General features: G+C 44.3%; 1 protein-coding gene across 1 annotated transcript in view; it reads left to right on the top strand.

Annotated features, from left to right (window-relative positions):
• The first annotated feature begins 5,638 nt into the window (after positions 1-5,638).
• CPED1 (cadherin like and PC-esterase domain containing 1) overlaps positions 5,639-17,012 on the top strand; it is a 211,846-nt gene continuing 200,472 nt past the window's right edge. Inside the window, exon 1 of the mRNA XM_041002454.1 lies at positions 5,639-5,959. Within this exon, the coding sequence (XP_040858388.1) occupies positions 5,717-5,959 (243 nt within the window). The 5' untranslated portion in view covers positions 5,639-5,716. The remainder of the gene's footprint in view (positions 5,960-17,012) is intronic.

Below are 17,012 nucleotides of genomic sequence, written 5' to 3'. Positions count from 1 at the left end.
AATCATCCATTGCCCGATCATTGTTCAAAGGAAGAAGCTGTCTGGATACAACTTTGTTGGAAGAGGGCAACGCTTGTCTGAGCCGAGCACAAGCTCGTTGCGGCTGCCTCAGCGGCTCTGCTTCGGAATTCCTACGAAATCATGCAGTGAATGTGGACCAGTTGCAGACACAAACATTGAATATTTTGTGAAGTGGGTATAAAGAAGCAAGCCAGAATTGTGTGCACGTGTTTAGTAAGGCATGGAGCCTGTTAATATCTGACATATAGAGAAAAATGCCAGGTACTTGTTTATACAGAGCCAAACCTGTCACTGCTTCATCAAAAGAAAAAAAAATTGACTAACTGCCGATATCTTTAAAGACATTTGCACTAGGGGTATAGTGATTATTTCTGCTATTACAAAATACACATTCAAACATCATTTTATAAACATGTCTCTATGTAGTCTTTGAAAGGATGTAAACCTGCAAGGTGAGTTTGAGAAGCTCAAAGAAGTTACATGCCAGAATTGCATTTGTTCTGGGGAGCATTCAGGAAGTTCTTACAATCCTCAGGAGCTAATTGTGTGGTTGCTCCAGGCTGCTGAGGTATTCGGTATTCTCACTCAAGTAATAAACATCCTAACCAGTTGGGAAAACTGTGCAACAGCTGTCCTGCTGACGAGGTGAACTCTGCGTTTCCCAGCCCTAGCACTTGACGTTTCACACTGAATGTGGCACTGTCTTCTGGATCAGGATAAGCAGCATCTCTGGCTTGTGTGTCCTCCAAGGTAGTGGCTGCTTTGTCCCCAGCCCCCAGCCAGCTCTAGCAGCCACAGTCGTCCCTGGGAGTTGCCAAAGGTCCTTAGAAGATGAAAGAGCCTCCGCTGGACTGGAGCTCACCAGGTTATGAAATCTCATGGACTAAAAAGGCAATAATAGCAAAATGGGCAAGAGTTGAATCCATGAGGTGTGGATTTCTACAAATAGGGATTCTTGGAAATGACCACTCGCCAGAAGACATCGCTTGTACAACAAGGGCATAGAGAAGAATAAAATAATTTCTGCTGTAAAGAATTTATGCTGTGAGAGATGGAAATACTCTAGTAACTAAAATATAACACAATTAGGGTAAGACTAATTTTGATGCTGGTGTAAGCAAATTTAGAATGCCTATAAAAAGACACACTTGGGGAAAATGAAATGCCCAGATGAAAACTAGAGCTGAAGCACCTAAGTTACATTATAATAAGCAACACTGCTTTTTGGTAAATGGGATTTCCCAGTTGACGTGTATTTTCACAAGTGCTGGACCAGTGGGCCGCACAACATTAAAATGCATTTATTTGGTTTGGATTTACTTATTTATTTATTTGGTTTATACACACTGGTTGTTCATCTAGAAAGTTAAAGAGATTGTGGGATGCCTGTTTAAACACTAAAATGTTAGGAAAACAGCATTTTCACTGCACCATTTTGCTCTCCCTGTTTGAACTGCACAAATGCGCCGAGAGGCCTCCTGCACACTGCTCCTTTATCCCTTGCTGTGATCCCCACACCTTTGGCATGTCTATCACCATTCCAGGCTTAGAGTTCCTGCACAGCAATAGGAAAACTATTATTGTTTTTTAATCCATAAAAATCTCCCTAAAAATCTTCCCAGATTTTGGGTGGAAATGAATAGTGTTTACCAAAAAAAAAAAAAAAAAGACTCCATTTAATTGGTTCTGAGAGTAGTAAATTGAGATTAAGGAAGATTAAACTGGTTCAAATGCTGATTGCCATTAGATACTGCAAAATAAATTTTTTTTACATAACCGTTTAAGGAGTTCTGTTGACTAACCTGCACATCAAAGACAGTAAATGAGCCTGATTATGAGCTCAACTTGTGGTGTGCACTGTAACTCGTCAGATGAAAGCTGTTAACGCAAGACTGTGTGACCCTCAATCTGATGCAAATCAGCATGCTCTATTTGCATAACTGGGATACTATGTAATCAAGTGCACTGGTGGATATACCTTCTCAGAGGGCAGCATTTGCCCCCTAAGACAGCAAATCTGACATTTCATGTAGATTTTCCTATTAACTCTGATATATGTTTTTGCAATCCTGAGAATAACCACATGGCCTTGATGTGTGTTGTTTATTGCAAGTATAAACACCAAAGGAAATCTATAATTAAACTTAGAAAAGCACTGTCGGATAAATATGGGCATTAAGTCATTAGTAAGACTTTAGGATTCTTACTGTTTCCAGGTCAAGGCTAAATAAACTCAAAATTGGAGAATTATATAGACATCATTGATTGTACCCACTCTCCTTCCGGCTTAATCTTAATGACCTCCCACTAGGAGGTAAAACCAGTATTTTCCCTGTGGCAACAGCCATGACTCCTCAGGTCCCTGTTGGATGTGCTCAAAGGATGTCAGCTCCCTATTCCCCATGTTACTGGGCTGATGCATCTTAGCTGTGGCTGGAACTGCTTTTTTCCACATCAGCGTGCTGCTTTTCCTTCTGGACGTTGGGCTTGGCTTCATTTCCATTTAGAAAGGTCCCTGAGACGAGGATCTGGCCAGTAGAAGACAAAATATTTACACCAATTGGAAGCTTGACTTCAGATGGAGTTCTTCCATACTCCGCCATGCCTCTCCTCATTCCTCCTCGTCTACCAGTGGAATTCAGAGAAACCTGGGGCGGGAGTTGTGCGGGTGGGGTGGGTGTAGGGGAAGGGAGAGTCATGATTCTAGACTAGAGAAAGTCACCAGACACACAGATCCTGGGGATCAAAGTCTTATCAGAAACGGACAAAAAAATTACATGGGTGAAGAAGCATTTACTGTACGCAAACATTGAGATGTTAAGGTATTTGCTACAGCAGTTAGCCTGCTCTGCCCTCTTTCCTTGACTCTATACCGTCCTGGAGCTTCTGAGTAGTAAAGACAATATGTGAGCTCTGTTTCTGCAACCACTGTGTTAGGAGCAAAAGGGGAAAGTTCTAGAGTCAATGTTAGGTGACAAGTGGTAGCAATTGAGAAGAGGAAAAGGTTTCTGGAGAAGTTGTGGAAGGCGAGTGCCCAGACTTTGCTGTGTGCACTGCTAAATCCTAATGATCAGTATCATCACTAGCAGTAGCAGCCGGGAGCTTGTTTACGACAAGGACTGTCTCCTGCAGGGAACTAAGAGGGCCTAGACTGACGCAGGCAGCAGAGGCTAATTCAAGTCCGCAGGTGTCCCAAGACACTTAACGTTTGGAGCCTCTGGTGATCTGGAGATGAACTGTTCTCTTCATCATTGAAGCTTCTGAAAATCTGGGCCTGAGACCATCATTGCTTTTCCAACGTTCCTGATCCAACACTAGAATGGTCTCTGTTTTTCCTTCATTTTTGCAATTAAAAAAAAAGTTTCAATACTTCCTATAGACAAGAATTATTTGAGTACCACACTCTCCTGCCACCCTACTTCATGCCAAAACCCCAACTGAAAGGCAGGGGTGATGGAAGAGTGGATCATGTGCTGGGGCTTTGTCCAACCTTGCAATTCTAGGGTTTCTAAGCTTGTCACTCTGTTGTCCCAGGTTAATTCTGCTTACATATAGGTCCTTGAGCACTAACATTGTTTAGTGAAGAAGGCATTTTAAGAAATTGTTTGCCATTTAGCTTCTACTTATTCTTCCATTCAAATACATCCTCCTTACTCTTCAGGCATGAGTGTCTCTCCTGTGGCTTTGCAATGGCGTGGCCATTCCATCGCGGAAGTCTCATATTCCCCACTGTCTCTCGAGCTGCACCCACCAAAACCTTTCTTTGAGTCTTTCTTCAGTGTGGATGCTGTTTATGTAATGCACTCATGGATATGTTTTGTAAGGTGTCAACATAATCTTAGTGGCAAGGCGCTGAAGCTGTGCCTTTCCCTGGGATCTATAGCAGCTGGCTATCCCTAGGGGGCACTCCCTCACAAAACAGAAGCTACAGTGCCCTCAGCGCTGACAGGATGGGCGCACTCGAGGGGTATGGCTCACGGAGGCCCTCAGTCTGCGAACAGCAGGAGGCCAGAGCAGGCTGGGAGCCCTGGCCGGCACTCGTTGCCGGGGTCCACAAGGAAGAGCGAGAAAGGAAGCAACAGGCACTGGACGGACTTGCCTGCACCCCTCGACGTGAGGTGCCTGAGCTCTCAGCTGCTCCAACGCAGGAATTCTGGAGAAAGTTCCCCCTCCACTCCCCGTGTGAGACTATCAACAGCTCAGTTTAGGAGCAAAACTATCAGTTAGCCTTTGAGAGTCCCCGTCTTTCACCCAGGAGAGGGGCAAAGATACTGTGATCCGAGTCCGTGCCAAAGCAAGGGGCCGTGTGTGAGTTCTGGGGCTGAACAGCACGGCTTCCAGTTCTCCCCTCCAGACAGAACTTGTAACCTCCTCTACTCCATCGAGTAAGCACAGTTCCCTCGGGAGGAGCGCCTCGGTACTCATTCCTGCAGTTGGCCCCATCCCTCGTCCCTGACCTTTGCCTACTTCTCTGTCGTCTTTTCTGTCACGTCCTCTTCTCTTTCTCTTTTTGAGAGGGCCGCCACAGCGCACATTTGGCGTCCAGTGTGCGTCCCCAGCCGGTACTCCACGGCGGGGCAGCGGCGGGGAGGTGACCGCTGCCGTGTGGGCTGTGTGGAGGCGGCCCTCGGGGACCCGCGCAGCCCCCCGACCCCGGCAGGCGCCCCGGCCCTGGCTCCGCCCCGCTCCCCGCGCCCTGCGGGTCCCAGCTCCGCCCTGCGGGTCTCTGCGCGTCCCTGGCCGGTCCCTGCGCCTCCCTGGCCGGTCCCTGCGGGTCCCTGCGCCTCCCTGGCCCGTCCTGCGGGTCCCTGCGCCTCCCTGGCCGGTCCCTGCGGGCCCCAGCGCCGCCCTGCGGGTCCCTCCGGAGCAGGCGCGCGCAGGTCGGCGCGTGGGGGCTGAGTTGGCGCCTCACGCTCGGGGACGTCCCTTCGAGTGCTTTTGACCAGCAAAACCCAGGAAGGGGGCTCGTGGAAACATTTTTTTTTCTCCCCCCTGGTACACACACGGAGTAAGTACGTGGAACTTTGAACTTGGAAACGCATACAAGCAAGCCAAACGCCAGGCAGGCTCCACGTCCACTCCGAGGGCTGCTTCCCTTTTTATGGTAAAAAGCCGTGGCGGCTAATGGCCAGGTGGCCTTTTAAAGCTGATGGGAGGGGAGCGGCGAAGAAACGTGAAAGGCTGGCAAGCCGGGGCCGCTTTAAAAGCCGAGGGAATAGGAGGAACCGCTAGGGCGACCTGGCCTGCCTCCAGCTGTGCGACCGGCGCTCTGCGCCCTGACCCAACGCTTCCCTCAGACTCCGGAGTTGCTGCTCTGCCGTCTGCTGCTAAACTGAGGCAGAGGCGGGCTCCTTCCGCGCGAGTCCGAGGATGTTGTGAGCATGGGGCATTCCGGAAGCCCCAGTTTGGCAGCCTGGGATGCACTCAGATGACGAGGGCTAACTATTCTTAAGTTGGCATCTTTTTACAACTCAGGTCAGCCGCTTTTCTACCGTTCTCCGTGGCAGGGCTCGCATGCACCACGCGACCCTGTGATTCCTTGGCATGGACCGTTTGGAAAGTTCTGAAGCGGAGATGGAGCACTCTTGGTAGTGGAAAAAGAGAAGACAGATGGAGATTTTTCATGTTGACAAAAAAGTAGCTGCTATGATTTTCCCGGCAACGTGGACAGGGGCCAAGCGAAGCTGAACTGGACATGGTCCTTCGTCCAGTTTTTCTTTGTCGTCGGCGACTTTGCCCCCGGCCCTTCCTGGTGGGCCTGGGGGTGGCGATCTGTCTCTTCTTCCACACGCTCCCGCTCAGAGGTCCTGGGAGGCTCCCCGCCACAGCCCCTGCGGCTGTCCCCACCTCGCCCACCCAAGCCGGCAGATGCAAGCAAGGGCACCCCCTGGACCGGCAGTGCTTCCTTCTCTCCGACAGCGCCCAGGAAAACAGGAAGGTGAGCTTCTCCCGAGCTTTCCTGAGACTTTTTTTTTTTTTTTTTTTTTTTTGCAAAGACTAAAATTAACTTCCACGCGGTCTGAAAGCAATCCAGTTTCAACAGCCCAGGCAGTGAGCTGATGACAGGGAAACAGGTTACATAAGCTTCGACTTCTGCTATTTACTTCCAGAAGTTTCTGGCCTTTATTTTCTCTCGTAAAATTTAGCTTCATTTCCGTGGAATGAAACACGCTTGGGGGCGAGGGAGAAGGGAGGAGTGGAGGGAAAAGAGTGCCTAGGGGGTGGGGATTCAGCCTAAATCAATAAAACTTGAGGGTTTACAGTTCAGAAATATGACTCAAAGTTCCAAAAACTTGTTTAATATCGCAAGTCTTGTCCCTCAACCGCAGTATGAGTGACTGACCATTCCACACTCGAAGATACTCCTGCGTCACATTTTATAACTGGCTAAATTGATTCTTAATTGATTGACAAGTGTCTTAATATATTTATTTATAGGAGGAAGGATGGGGAGGGTGGCAGGTGGAGGGGGAAATCCCTGTACTTACAAAACCGTATCATGAAAAGTAATTTTAAAAAGAAACATAAAGGAGTATAGTAATAGGTTTCTTTGAATTAGTCGATAGTATTTTACTGCTCACAGAATTAGAGAAACAGAGATCTGTCTATACTTATCATTCAAATGAACTCTACTAATCTTGTCAAGTGTAGAAAAAAAACACAGTTCAAAAAACACGGGCAGAATTTGTGTCAGAGGTCATTCTGTTCATGTCTCTCTTTCAAACAGTCCAGTGGGGGGGGGGGGGCGGGGGAGGGAAAACCTATGCGGAAAAAATCGTGGTACCAGCATCAATGAATCCCATTGCACAGAAAGTGGAATTAGTAGCGCAACAAGAAAAGTGGATTCTATGAGGAGTCTCGTTTATGTACAGTCGCTCTAGGTAACTCTTTTTGATCCTGTTTTCCGGGGGGTGAGTAAGATTTCTTCTCGGGTACCAAACACTTCTGTGGCTACGGCCATCTCATTTTTAAACTCTTGAATTCGGTTCATTTCAGACTCATCATTATATAAGATAGTGACAAGATAGTCACTATCATTTACCAAAAAGCTGATGGGCACTGAAAGCTACCTTGGTACTCCGCAAGGATAGCATCTTGACTTGGTACCTCAGGAAGGAACTCAGGCTGCTAGGGTCCCACCATGGGACCAATGATGCTCAAAGTATGTAAGTTCCAAGCTCTTGTAGCAACTTCTAAAACCACAACTGCAAGACCTAGTGCAATGCAAAATGATACTGGACTAAAAGGAAGAAAACTAGAAAAACTTCCAAGGACAGACTGCGTTTATTATCAGTAATATCAAGGAGCATGTCGGTGACAGATGACGGAGGCCCTGGAGTGTCTAGATTGCATTCTGGTGGAATGTGTGGGTCAAGTTTTAGAGGCCATAGAATAACTGAAGAGTGTGTATTTCTTGTTTATTTATATTGGTGTTACCTTCTGTTTTCATTTTACTTCCCTTAAACAGATCAAGCTTATGATGAATTTAACTGTGATTTTTAGTCACTTCTCATCAGGTTTCTAATATTGATGAATGTGATTTCTTGAGTTGATATATAGCTTAGTTTTTAAGTGCCTAAAATTTCTGCTGAGCATTTTGGGCAAAAAGTTCTTATTCGTTAATTGATGGCCTTTCTCATTTCCATAGTACGTGTAATTCTATCGTTATGTATGGTATATATATATACATATATATATATATATAGATAGATAATATGGACTGTCACTAAAATATTTCATTTCTACTTTGGACCTCCTACTTCTATTAAGCGATCTGAAAGCATTGTTGTAAAATATGGCCTCTAGAATGTTCTCACCAAAAATGTCAAACACATGATGATTTTGGTTTTCAAATGATTCAAAGCCTTAAATATTTCAAGCATAAGCAAGATTCTAAATTCATAATTATAGTTTAGAAGCCCAGTGGATATAAAAGCTGAAATTCCAAACACTTGCTGTGTATTTCCATTTGAAACTCATGACAGCCATTAGTTTAGAGGCAATTTTACTTAAGATAGGATTTTCTCAGCTTATGGAACTGTATCATGAAAAACAAAAATTAAAAAAAAATAAAGTGGAAAGAGAATATCATCTAGGTGTTAGTTAAAACACAAATTACGTGGATTGCTAATTTTTTTTTATCTCAAAAGGAAAGATATGACAATCTATTTTTAAATGGTCAGATTTTTAGTTTGATTGTTAGCAAGAAGAAAAATGTCTTTGCAGTCAAATATCAAAACCAACTACTTGCAAAGTTCATTTAAAAATTAAATGAAGAAAAGCTTGTTGATTTTGCTGAGGGCCTAGAATTAGCTTTTAGGAATTTTATGAAGCTAACATTGTTACCATCTTTAAATTTCGTTTCTTATTTTTATCTTTATTGGCGTACCAAGGTATGGTTATTATTAGGGCTTTTTCTAAGTTGAATTTATTCCTTGTTGCTTGATTTCTTTTTTTAAGTTACTTCAAACAAGTATTTCTGGTTCATGGTTCATGGACTTCAGAGTTCATTTGAATGTATAAATGCCAGGAAAATCTGGATTAAAAAAAAAAAAGTTGATGCAGGTATATATGTTTATCTCAGAAAAGTCCCTGATTTCTGCTAGTTTTTTTGTTTTTGTTTTAAGAATTAGCAGCATCCTAAGAACTACTAAAATTACTTAAAACTTGGGTGTTTAAATGCCAAAGTAACTGCCCCTTCAGGACGTTTATACTAGATCTGAATTTAAAATGTTGAGATGAAAAAAAGTCTGAATTACAAACTCCAACTGAAGATGTTTATTTGAAAAAGTGTGTCAGCGAGTGTCGCAGTGTCTGAGGGGACAAAGGCTGCTGGCAGAGGATCTCTCAAGTCAGAATTTTCATTCATTGATGAATAAACCCAAGGTATTTCCGAGTCTTTAGGGGTGAGGTTATTTTTAAGAAAAGACCTTTTGTGTTTTGTTATTCTAGTACCAGAGGACTGGATGGTAGGCAGTACTTGGAGGTGGTTGACTTTGTCCAATGTGCTTTTATACTTGGGGTCTGGTGCAATGGCCAAAGGTGTTTTCATTGTGCATTGACATCATGTTATAGCACATGCCAACTTTCCACAGTCAGGAAGTACACCCCCTTGTTCTAGCCAAATTCTAATTTGTTTTTCCACTTGGATGCTCCAAAAGGCCTTGCGATGCAGATACACTCTCGTCATTTCTTCTGGATTTTCCCTTAACGTTGGTTTTCTGAGTATTGTCTCATGATCTTCTGAGTCCTGAGTTATTATATAGGCGTAGTTGTCTTTTCACTGAAGTAGGTCCCGGAGTTGATTGATCTGTTTCCTGGGATCTAACACCTTAACATTGCATAAGACAGGAAGCACATTAAATTGCAAGCAGATGCAATGGAAGAAAACCTCCTTAGTACTCACATATGCTCACTTCATGGAAACTTCGCTATGGGGGATATATTTATACTCACAGAGCATGTGTTTCTGATTATCTCCTAGTGGTACTCCACAATGAGAAGCACTATTTCCCTGACTATTCATTTTCCACGTCTTCTTGACCCTCCCTTCTCTTTGTGTGAGTGGTCTATTTGCCTGTTCCTCTGCCTACGATCTAACCACCGGCCTAGGTGAATAAGTGAATGTTGTCATTTTTAAAAATCCTGATTCTTAATGCATTTTTGGCAGTGAATAATATATTCACTGCTTGAAAATTTCTTTGGAATTACTTGCTTAGCCCAGGTTTTCGAAGGGAAGGAGGGAGAGCAAGTGAACGTGCTAGTGTGAACTCGATAAGGTCTGTCTGCAATGGTTACGTCTCCTAACAGGATTGCAGGGGAGCGGACAGAAAGTGTATGCGGTGTGCACCCTGATTTCCTCTTCTCAGGCCTTGGTGGGGGTTCAGCTCATACTGCTGTGCTATGTAGTGCTGGGTGCATTTCCAGGACAGCCACTGGGTAGCCATGCCCTTGGTGGACGTGGTCCTCTCAGTGCCCCAGTGAATGCTGTGAGTAGGTGCTTCCCGGGTCATTGGCAGCTCAGGGTGTGAAGGCAGCATCTCGAATTCTGTGAATTCCAAAGCGGCCTGAAGGATGCCCACTAGTGATCTAGCATCTACTGGGACTGCAGTTACAATCATTTTCCTCTTGGAAAATCTACGCAAATGCCCACTCTTGGGACCTGGTCTCATGGTAACACAGAAGTTTTGTAGTTATCTCACTGTGAATTCTCCTCTTCAGCTGAAACAGAACCAAACCTTGTTTCATCTTTACCTTCCCAACTGATTCCTTTCATTCATTCTTCTATTTTTCTATCCATTTAAAAATATTTATGGAGCCATTTGTTTATGCTGGCGTCTTTATAAGAAAGATGAACAAATGAATACAATGATAGGAAGCATTGTTGTAAGACTACTTTTTGAAGATGAGAAGGAGCTAGAAAGGATTGAGAAAGAAAAACAGGATGATAAGCAGCAAGATTCTCTGCCAAGAAGAAAATAAATACCTGATACTAAAGATTTATAGGGGTCTGTTATGCAGTGTGTGTGAGTATGTGTGTGTGTGTGTGACTGATGCACATAGGAAGGTGAGCACACAGGCTAGAAGGTTCAACAGGGTCTAGCTATAAGAAAAGCACGCATGCTAGGAGTTCTTGATTCTGAAGGCCGCACACCTCTTTGAAGCACATTAAGTAAAAAATACCGTGAGGAGATTTATGTCTCATGGAGTCCAAAGCATACCTGACAGAACAGAACACACTGGGGTGGGATTGAAGGCAGGCAGAGCAGTTGAGAGGCTGTTTCAAAATGTCTTTGCTTTACAACATCCTCTTTTCCTGGTGTGTTTTTAAACTTTCAACCTTTTCCAGGCTGGCTTTAGTATCGCTCTCTATCATGATATTTCCAATTTCAAGTCTTCCCGTTGTTCAATGTTCAACAACCTTCCTTGAGCAAGCACGCTCAAGAGCAAGTCCTCTTTGTGTGTCGGAGTCTCTCTAACCTAACAGATTCCGTACTGTCCACTGCTGGCAGAGCCAGTGGCTCTCCTGTGTCCTTTTTGGTCATCCCTTTTCATTTACTATCCTTTGCAATTGGTCTGCACTGCTGAAACTTCTCTTTGAGGGTCTCTGCTGTCAAACCAGGTGATCTGTTTTGAATCTTTGGCCCCTTTTCTCTGAAGCATCTTGCACTATCGTGCTTACTCTGCCTCGAAAGTTCCTTGTCGAGTCCTGGGACACAATAGTTTTACGCTCTGGCTTCTTGGAATAACTTAGCGTGCTCTTTCAGGGGGCCTTTCCCGCCTGTCCTAATAGCAGCAGCCATCCCCAGGTTTAGTTCTTTAGACTTTAATTGTCTTATAATATGCTTTTCTTTGATGTATGCATCAGTAATGTCTGTTGTTGATTCCTACTCATCATTTGCATATCCAATTTCTTGCTATCTTCTTTAGAATGGCACAAAGCTCATACACAGTTGTTTTTTGAAATTTCATGCTCAAATCATTGACTCAAGTTGATCTATTTTGATGAATTAGTATCCAAGTTTCGCCTTCCCCATTTTCCAGGATGCACATATTTTTTAAACATTTTTTAAAAGATTTATTTATGCTGATTGGAAAGGCAGATATACAGAGAGACAGAGAAGAAGTTCTTTTGTCTGATAGTTTACTCCCCATTTGGCTGCAAAGGCTGGAGCTGAACCAGTCCGAAGACAGAAGCCACGAGCTTCTTCTGGGTCTCCCACGTGGGCACAGGGTCCCAAGGTTATGGACCATCCTTGACTGCTTTCCCAGGCCGGAAGCAGGGAGCTGGATGGGAAGAGGGACTGCCGGGATTAGAATCAGCAGCAATGTGGGATTCTGGCGCATTCAATGAGAGGACTTTAGCCACTAGGCTATCACGCCAGGCCCTGAACAAGTTTGTTTGAAAGACAGGTGACAAAGCACAAAGAACACACACACACACACTCTCTCTCTCTCTCGCACACACACACTTACACACAGGAAAGGAGGAATAGAGATAGAGTGCTTTTTTATTTGCTGTTTGACTCCCGAAATGCTCAAAACAAGCAAATCCAGGCCAGGTGAAAGCGTGGAGCCAGAAACTGTCCTGATCACTGCCTTGGATGGCAAGGGCACAAGCGTTTGGACTATTTTCTGCGGCTATCCCTTGTGCACTAGCAGGAAGCTGGATTGAAAGCTATGCTGGCCTTGGAAGCAGTGACTTCACTGCTGTGCCGGCCCATGGATGCATCGACTTCAACCTCAGGGTTATGTTTCTTGCTTCTTTGTTGTTCTCATGAACTGCTCTTCACCAAAGCCATCTGGTGCCAATGAGCCTCATGGCCAGCTGCAACTTAGAAAGCTTAAGACAGTCTGCAAATTCCTTTTTTTGTTGTTAAATTTTTATTTTGAATTTTTGAATTTCATGGTAAGATTTTGTACAGACTGGGATTCCCCCTGAACTCCCATCCCCCGACAGATTTTTCCCATGTTGCTACAATGGTGTAGTCCTTCATAAGGAAGTCATAATTCCGTAAGTCTGTCGTTTAAGTGTGTCCAGACATTGCTGGTGCAGATAATGTCAGACAGTCCTGCATCCCATTGTCTATTCATTTCCAGCAGTTTCACTGGGAGTCCATCTTAATTTCTTTCTTTTGTAAAAAAAAAAAAAAAAAAAATGAATTAACCTCCAAATTTAAACAGTGGTGAAAAAAAGTGCATGTTACGACATTTACCTTCTTACTAATTTCTGAATGTACATTTGGTGGTGTGAATGCATTCTGTGTCAAGGCTGCAAGTCTGGCCTGGTTCAGATCCTCAGTTGGAGCTGTGTGCCAAGCCGATTTGCTTGTTGCTTCCTGACCTGTTCTCCATCTCTTGACTTCTGCCCGATACCCAGATTTCCTCCTGATGGTTGTATGCTGTGCTGTATTTAGGTATGGTCATCAGTGTTAGCTCTAATTTCTGACTTCTTTCTGAGAAAAATGCCGTTAGTAGTCCTTCATTATACTAATAGCTTCCCAGGGAAGGTGGAGTTCAGAGCTGGCTCTGGAAACTGAATCCCAACTATTATTTTTGTTTGGAATCAAAGGAAGAGTAGAATAGGAGAACTGGAAATAATTTATCATGAACTCGATCACTTGTGTTATGACCTCTGTTGCCTCCCAGGCTGTGTATTTGCAGGACACTGGAGTCAGAAGCCTGAGCTGAGAGAGGAACTCGGGCACTTCTGTGCGGAATGTGTCTTATCCCCTAGGCTAAATGTCTGCTGTTCCTATTGATGTAATTGGAAACTCATAGAAAAACAAATCTGAAGTGTATACCACTGGATAGGCTGACATAAAAAGTGCTTCCTGCTATCAGCTTCGAGTCACGACCTGGTAGAGGTGAAGGATTGCTTTCGTTTCACTTTTCTCCTTGGCTTCCTTTGGCTAGTTTTCCTCGGAAGTCGTCCTCACTGGAAGAATGAGCTGAAGTTCTAAAATAAGAATTATGGTCTCTGACAGCAGCTAGAAAAAAGTCAGCAACTGGCGTAGCAAATAGCACTTTTTCAGCTTTTGTACTCTTTGGAGATCTATTCAAAAATCTAAATCTAATGTGGAAATGATGACAAAAAAATTTTAATTTGCTAGATGTGTAAATCTTTTTTCAAGTAAAGATTTATTTATTCATTTCAAAGACAGAGGGACAGAGGGAGACAGAGAGAGATCTTCCCATCCACTGGCTCACCGTCCAGGTGGCAGGAGAGGCCGGACATTAGTCATTCCAGAGGCTGGACGGGAGATTTCTTTTGGATTTCGTGCGTGGATTCAGAGACACAAACAGTTGGGCCATCTGCACTGTTTTCTCAGGTGCATCATCAGGAAGGTATGGAAATAGACCGGCTACAACTTGAACTGGTACCCATAGGGCATGCTGGTGGCTTAGGTGGTGATTCATCCCCTAAACCACAGTGCTGACCCCAAGAAAAACGAATAGATCTGTCGATACAAATCCCCACACATTCCCTCATGTGGCAGCCCAGTTAGAGTGACCTGATGAGAGGGAAACTCTGCAACTCTGTATATGATTGTTGAAAATGGAACCAGTTATCTCCAGCAACGTATTTTATATCAACTTTGACAAGTTTACTGAATGAGAAATCCAACAGATCATAGATATCTTGCAGAATACATTGGTTCAAATTGCAGTTGTATATTGTCCTAGCTATAGGACTAAGAATCATTTTACCTGAGATTCTAAACTCTATTTTCAGTGGAAAGGGAGAACTGACTAAACCCCACTTGTGAGAACTGAATAAGATTATGTGATTGAAAACATCAAGCATGATGGTTGGCTAGAGTGGGCATTCAATGGATGCTGTATTTTTTCATTCCCCCAAAGCTGGGTGCTAGCAGGTCTCTGTCATTTTCCCTTGTGAGACAAGTAGACACAGTCAAATGAACACATAATCCATTGGCTATGCAGGATTATGATATGATTTCCTTCCATGCCTGAGAAAGTGAGTCTGAGCACAAATAATGAGAATATAACAGATCTTTGCCTGAGTTCTGCTTCCTATATGTGTAAATTGTTCAGGAATTTACCTATCTGAACCGGACATCACTGTCACCTGATCATCATCTACAGGAGGAAGGGACTGACGTGGAGAGTCGGGGATGAACAATTGTGTGTCATGGACCAATAATCTCCTTGGGTTTGGTTTTGCTCGTCTATGGTCAAGTACTAAAAATGCCTGTCGCAGAGCTGCACGGGAACACATCAGATGCTGTAGGTGACAGTACTTTGAAAACTACTGAGATTATGATTTTGTTGTTTTGTTTTTAAAAATCTATTTATCTTTATTGTAAGTCAGATAGACAGAGAGAAGGAGAGACAGTGAGGAAGATCTTCTGTCCACTGATCACTCTCCTAGCATCCTCAACAGCTGGAGTTGAGCCAATCCGAAGCCAGGAGCCAGGAGCCTCTTCTGGATCTCCCATATGGGTGCAGGTTCCCAAGGCTTTGGGCTATTCCCGACTGCTTTCTCAGACCACAAGCAGGGAGCTGGATGGAAAGCGGGGCCACTGGGACTTGAATCAGCACCCATATGGGATTCTAGCGCTTGCAAGGTGAGGACTTTACCTGCTAGGCTACTGTGCCAGGCCCAAACAGGATGATTTTGAAGATTGGCATGCATCAACCAACCAGTCATAATAACTTGCATGGAAAAATTAATCTTGGCCATGCCCTCGTTGAAGATGACTAACGATTATTATTAGCAGTAGCAAAGATAGTCTGTGGTACAGAGATCTCGTCTGATTCAGTTTATGAAATCCTGACTGAAAAACTGAAGTGGAGCAAAGGTTCTTTGTCAGTGTGAAAACTGCTGTGTCTAGATTGGCTGCAGGAAAAGCAGAGCTTCCCACCGGAACTTTAAGCCAATGGGATCTCTTCCAGTTATTTCTTGGAAGAATAGTGTTAGGAGAAAAAAACCAACGAAAATGGTGGCTACCAAGAGGCAGGGGTGATAGAGTTAAAGCAAGGGAAGGTCCAGGGTGAAGGCTGTGAAAACAGATTTTTGGGGAGAGAAGGGTGTAGGAGAGAATGCTCAAGGTATTTGACTTGTTGAGTTTCTGGAAGGTTAAAGATCTGTTTAGTAAAATGATGTTTTGAGAAAGACTGCCAAAGTTTTAGCACACAAATCACCTTAGAAATCTTTACGTAAGAGTCCCGCATCCCGACAAGACTACTGCTGCGTCTCTTCAACAAACGAAAGCAGATTAGCAAGACATTACACTAAGAGACATCTAGTTGACAGACAATCTGACTCTTCTGACTTCTTGCTTTGTAATATTAAAGACAGTCTTCCAGGGGCAGTAATGTGTTTTCTTTTTAAAAAAGACATTTATTTATTTATTTTTTTTTTTAAAGATTTATTTTTATTATTTTCTCATTGGAAAGGCGGATATACAGAGAGGAGAGACAGAGAGGAAGATCTTCCATCCGATGATTCACTCCCCAAGTGAGCGCAACGGGCCGATACTATGCCGATCCGAAGCCAGGAGCCTCTTCCGGGTCTCCCACGCAGGTGCAGGGTCCCAAAGCCTTGGGCCGTCCTCGACTGCTTTCCCGGGCCACAGGCAGGGAGCTGGAAGGGAAGCGGGGCTGCCGGGATTAGAACCGGCGCCCATATGGGATCCCGGGCGTGCTAGGCGAGGACCTTAACCACTTGCGCCACCGCGCCGGGCCCCAAAAGACATTTATTTTTATTGGAAAGGCAGATACACAAAGAGAAGGAGATATAGAAAGATCTTCCACTCCCTGGTTCACTCCCTAAGTGGCTGCAATAGCCATAGCAGAGATAATCCAAAGCCAGGAGCCAGGAGCTTCTTCTGGGTCTCCCATGTGGGTGCAGTTTCCAAGGCTTTGGGCATCCTCAATTGCTTTCCCAGGCCACAAGCAGGGGGCTGGATGGGAAGTGGAGAATCTAGGACATGAACTGGTGCCCACATGGGATCGTGGTACGTACAAGTTTAGCCACTTGGTCATTGCGCCGGGTCTGCAGTCATTTTTCTTAAATGAGTAATGCCAAAAGACTGCACTAAATTCCCAGCATCTTCAGTTCTTTTTAAAGAAGGTTGATTTCCTTTTCAAAAGGCATTGACAGACAGACTCACACACATACACACGCACACCCCTACAACCCATCTGCTGTTTCACTCTTTCTATTACAGCACTCAGGGATACGCCAGGCTGCAGCCAGGAGCCTGCAACATCATCTAATTCTTCTTCATGGGTGGTAAAGATCAAAGTGCTTGGGACGTGACCTGCTATGGTCGCAGGCAGGTCAGCAGGTAGCTGAATTGGGAGTGAAGCTGTCAAGGCATGAATTAGCAGTCCACTGTGGGATGACAGCATCAGGAGTGGTGGCTTAACCCACTGTACTACAGTGTTGGTCCCTTGGCTCTTTGGGGATGGACTAAACAGTTAAATTTTTTGCTTACAAAAGTGTCTTGAACTTACTGTAT

Source organism: Ochotona curzoniae, unplaced genomic scaffold (genome assembly GCF_017591425.1).
Source record: "Ochotona curzoniae isolate NIBS_2020 unplaced genomic scaffold, NIBS_Ocur_1.0 scaffold_2476, whole genome shotgun sequence".
In the NCBI taxonomy this organism is placed as follows: Eukaryota; Metazoa; Chordata; class Mammalia; order Lagomorpha; family Ochotonidae; genus Ochotona; species Ochotona curzoniae.
This window is presented reverse-complemented; position numbering and strand designations above follow the sequence as displayed.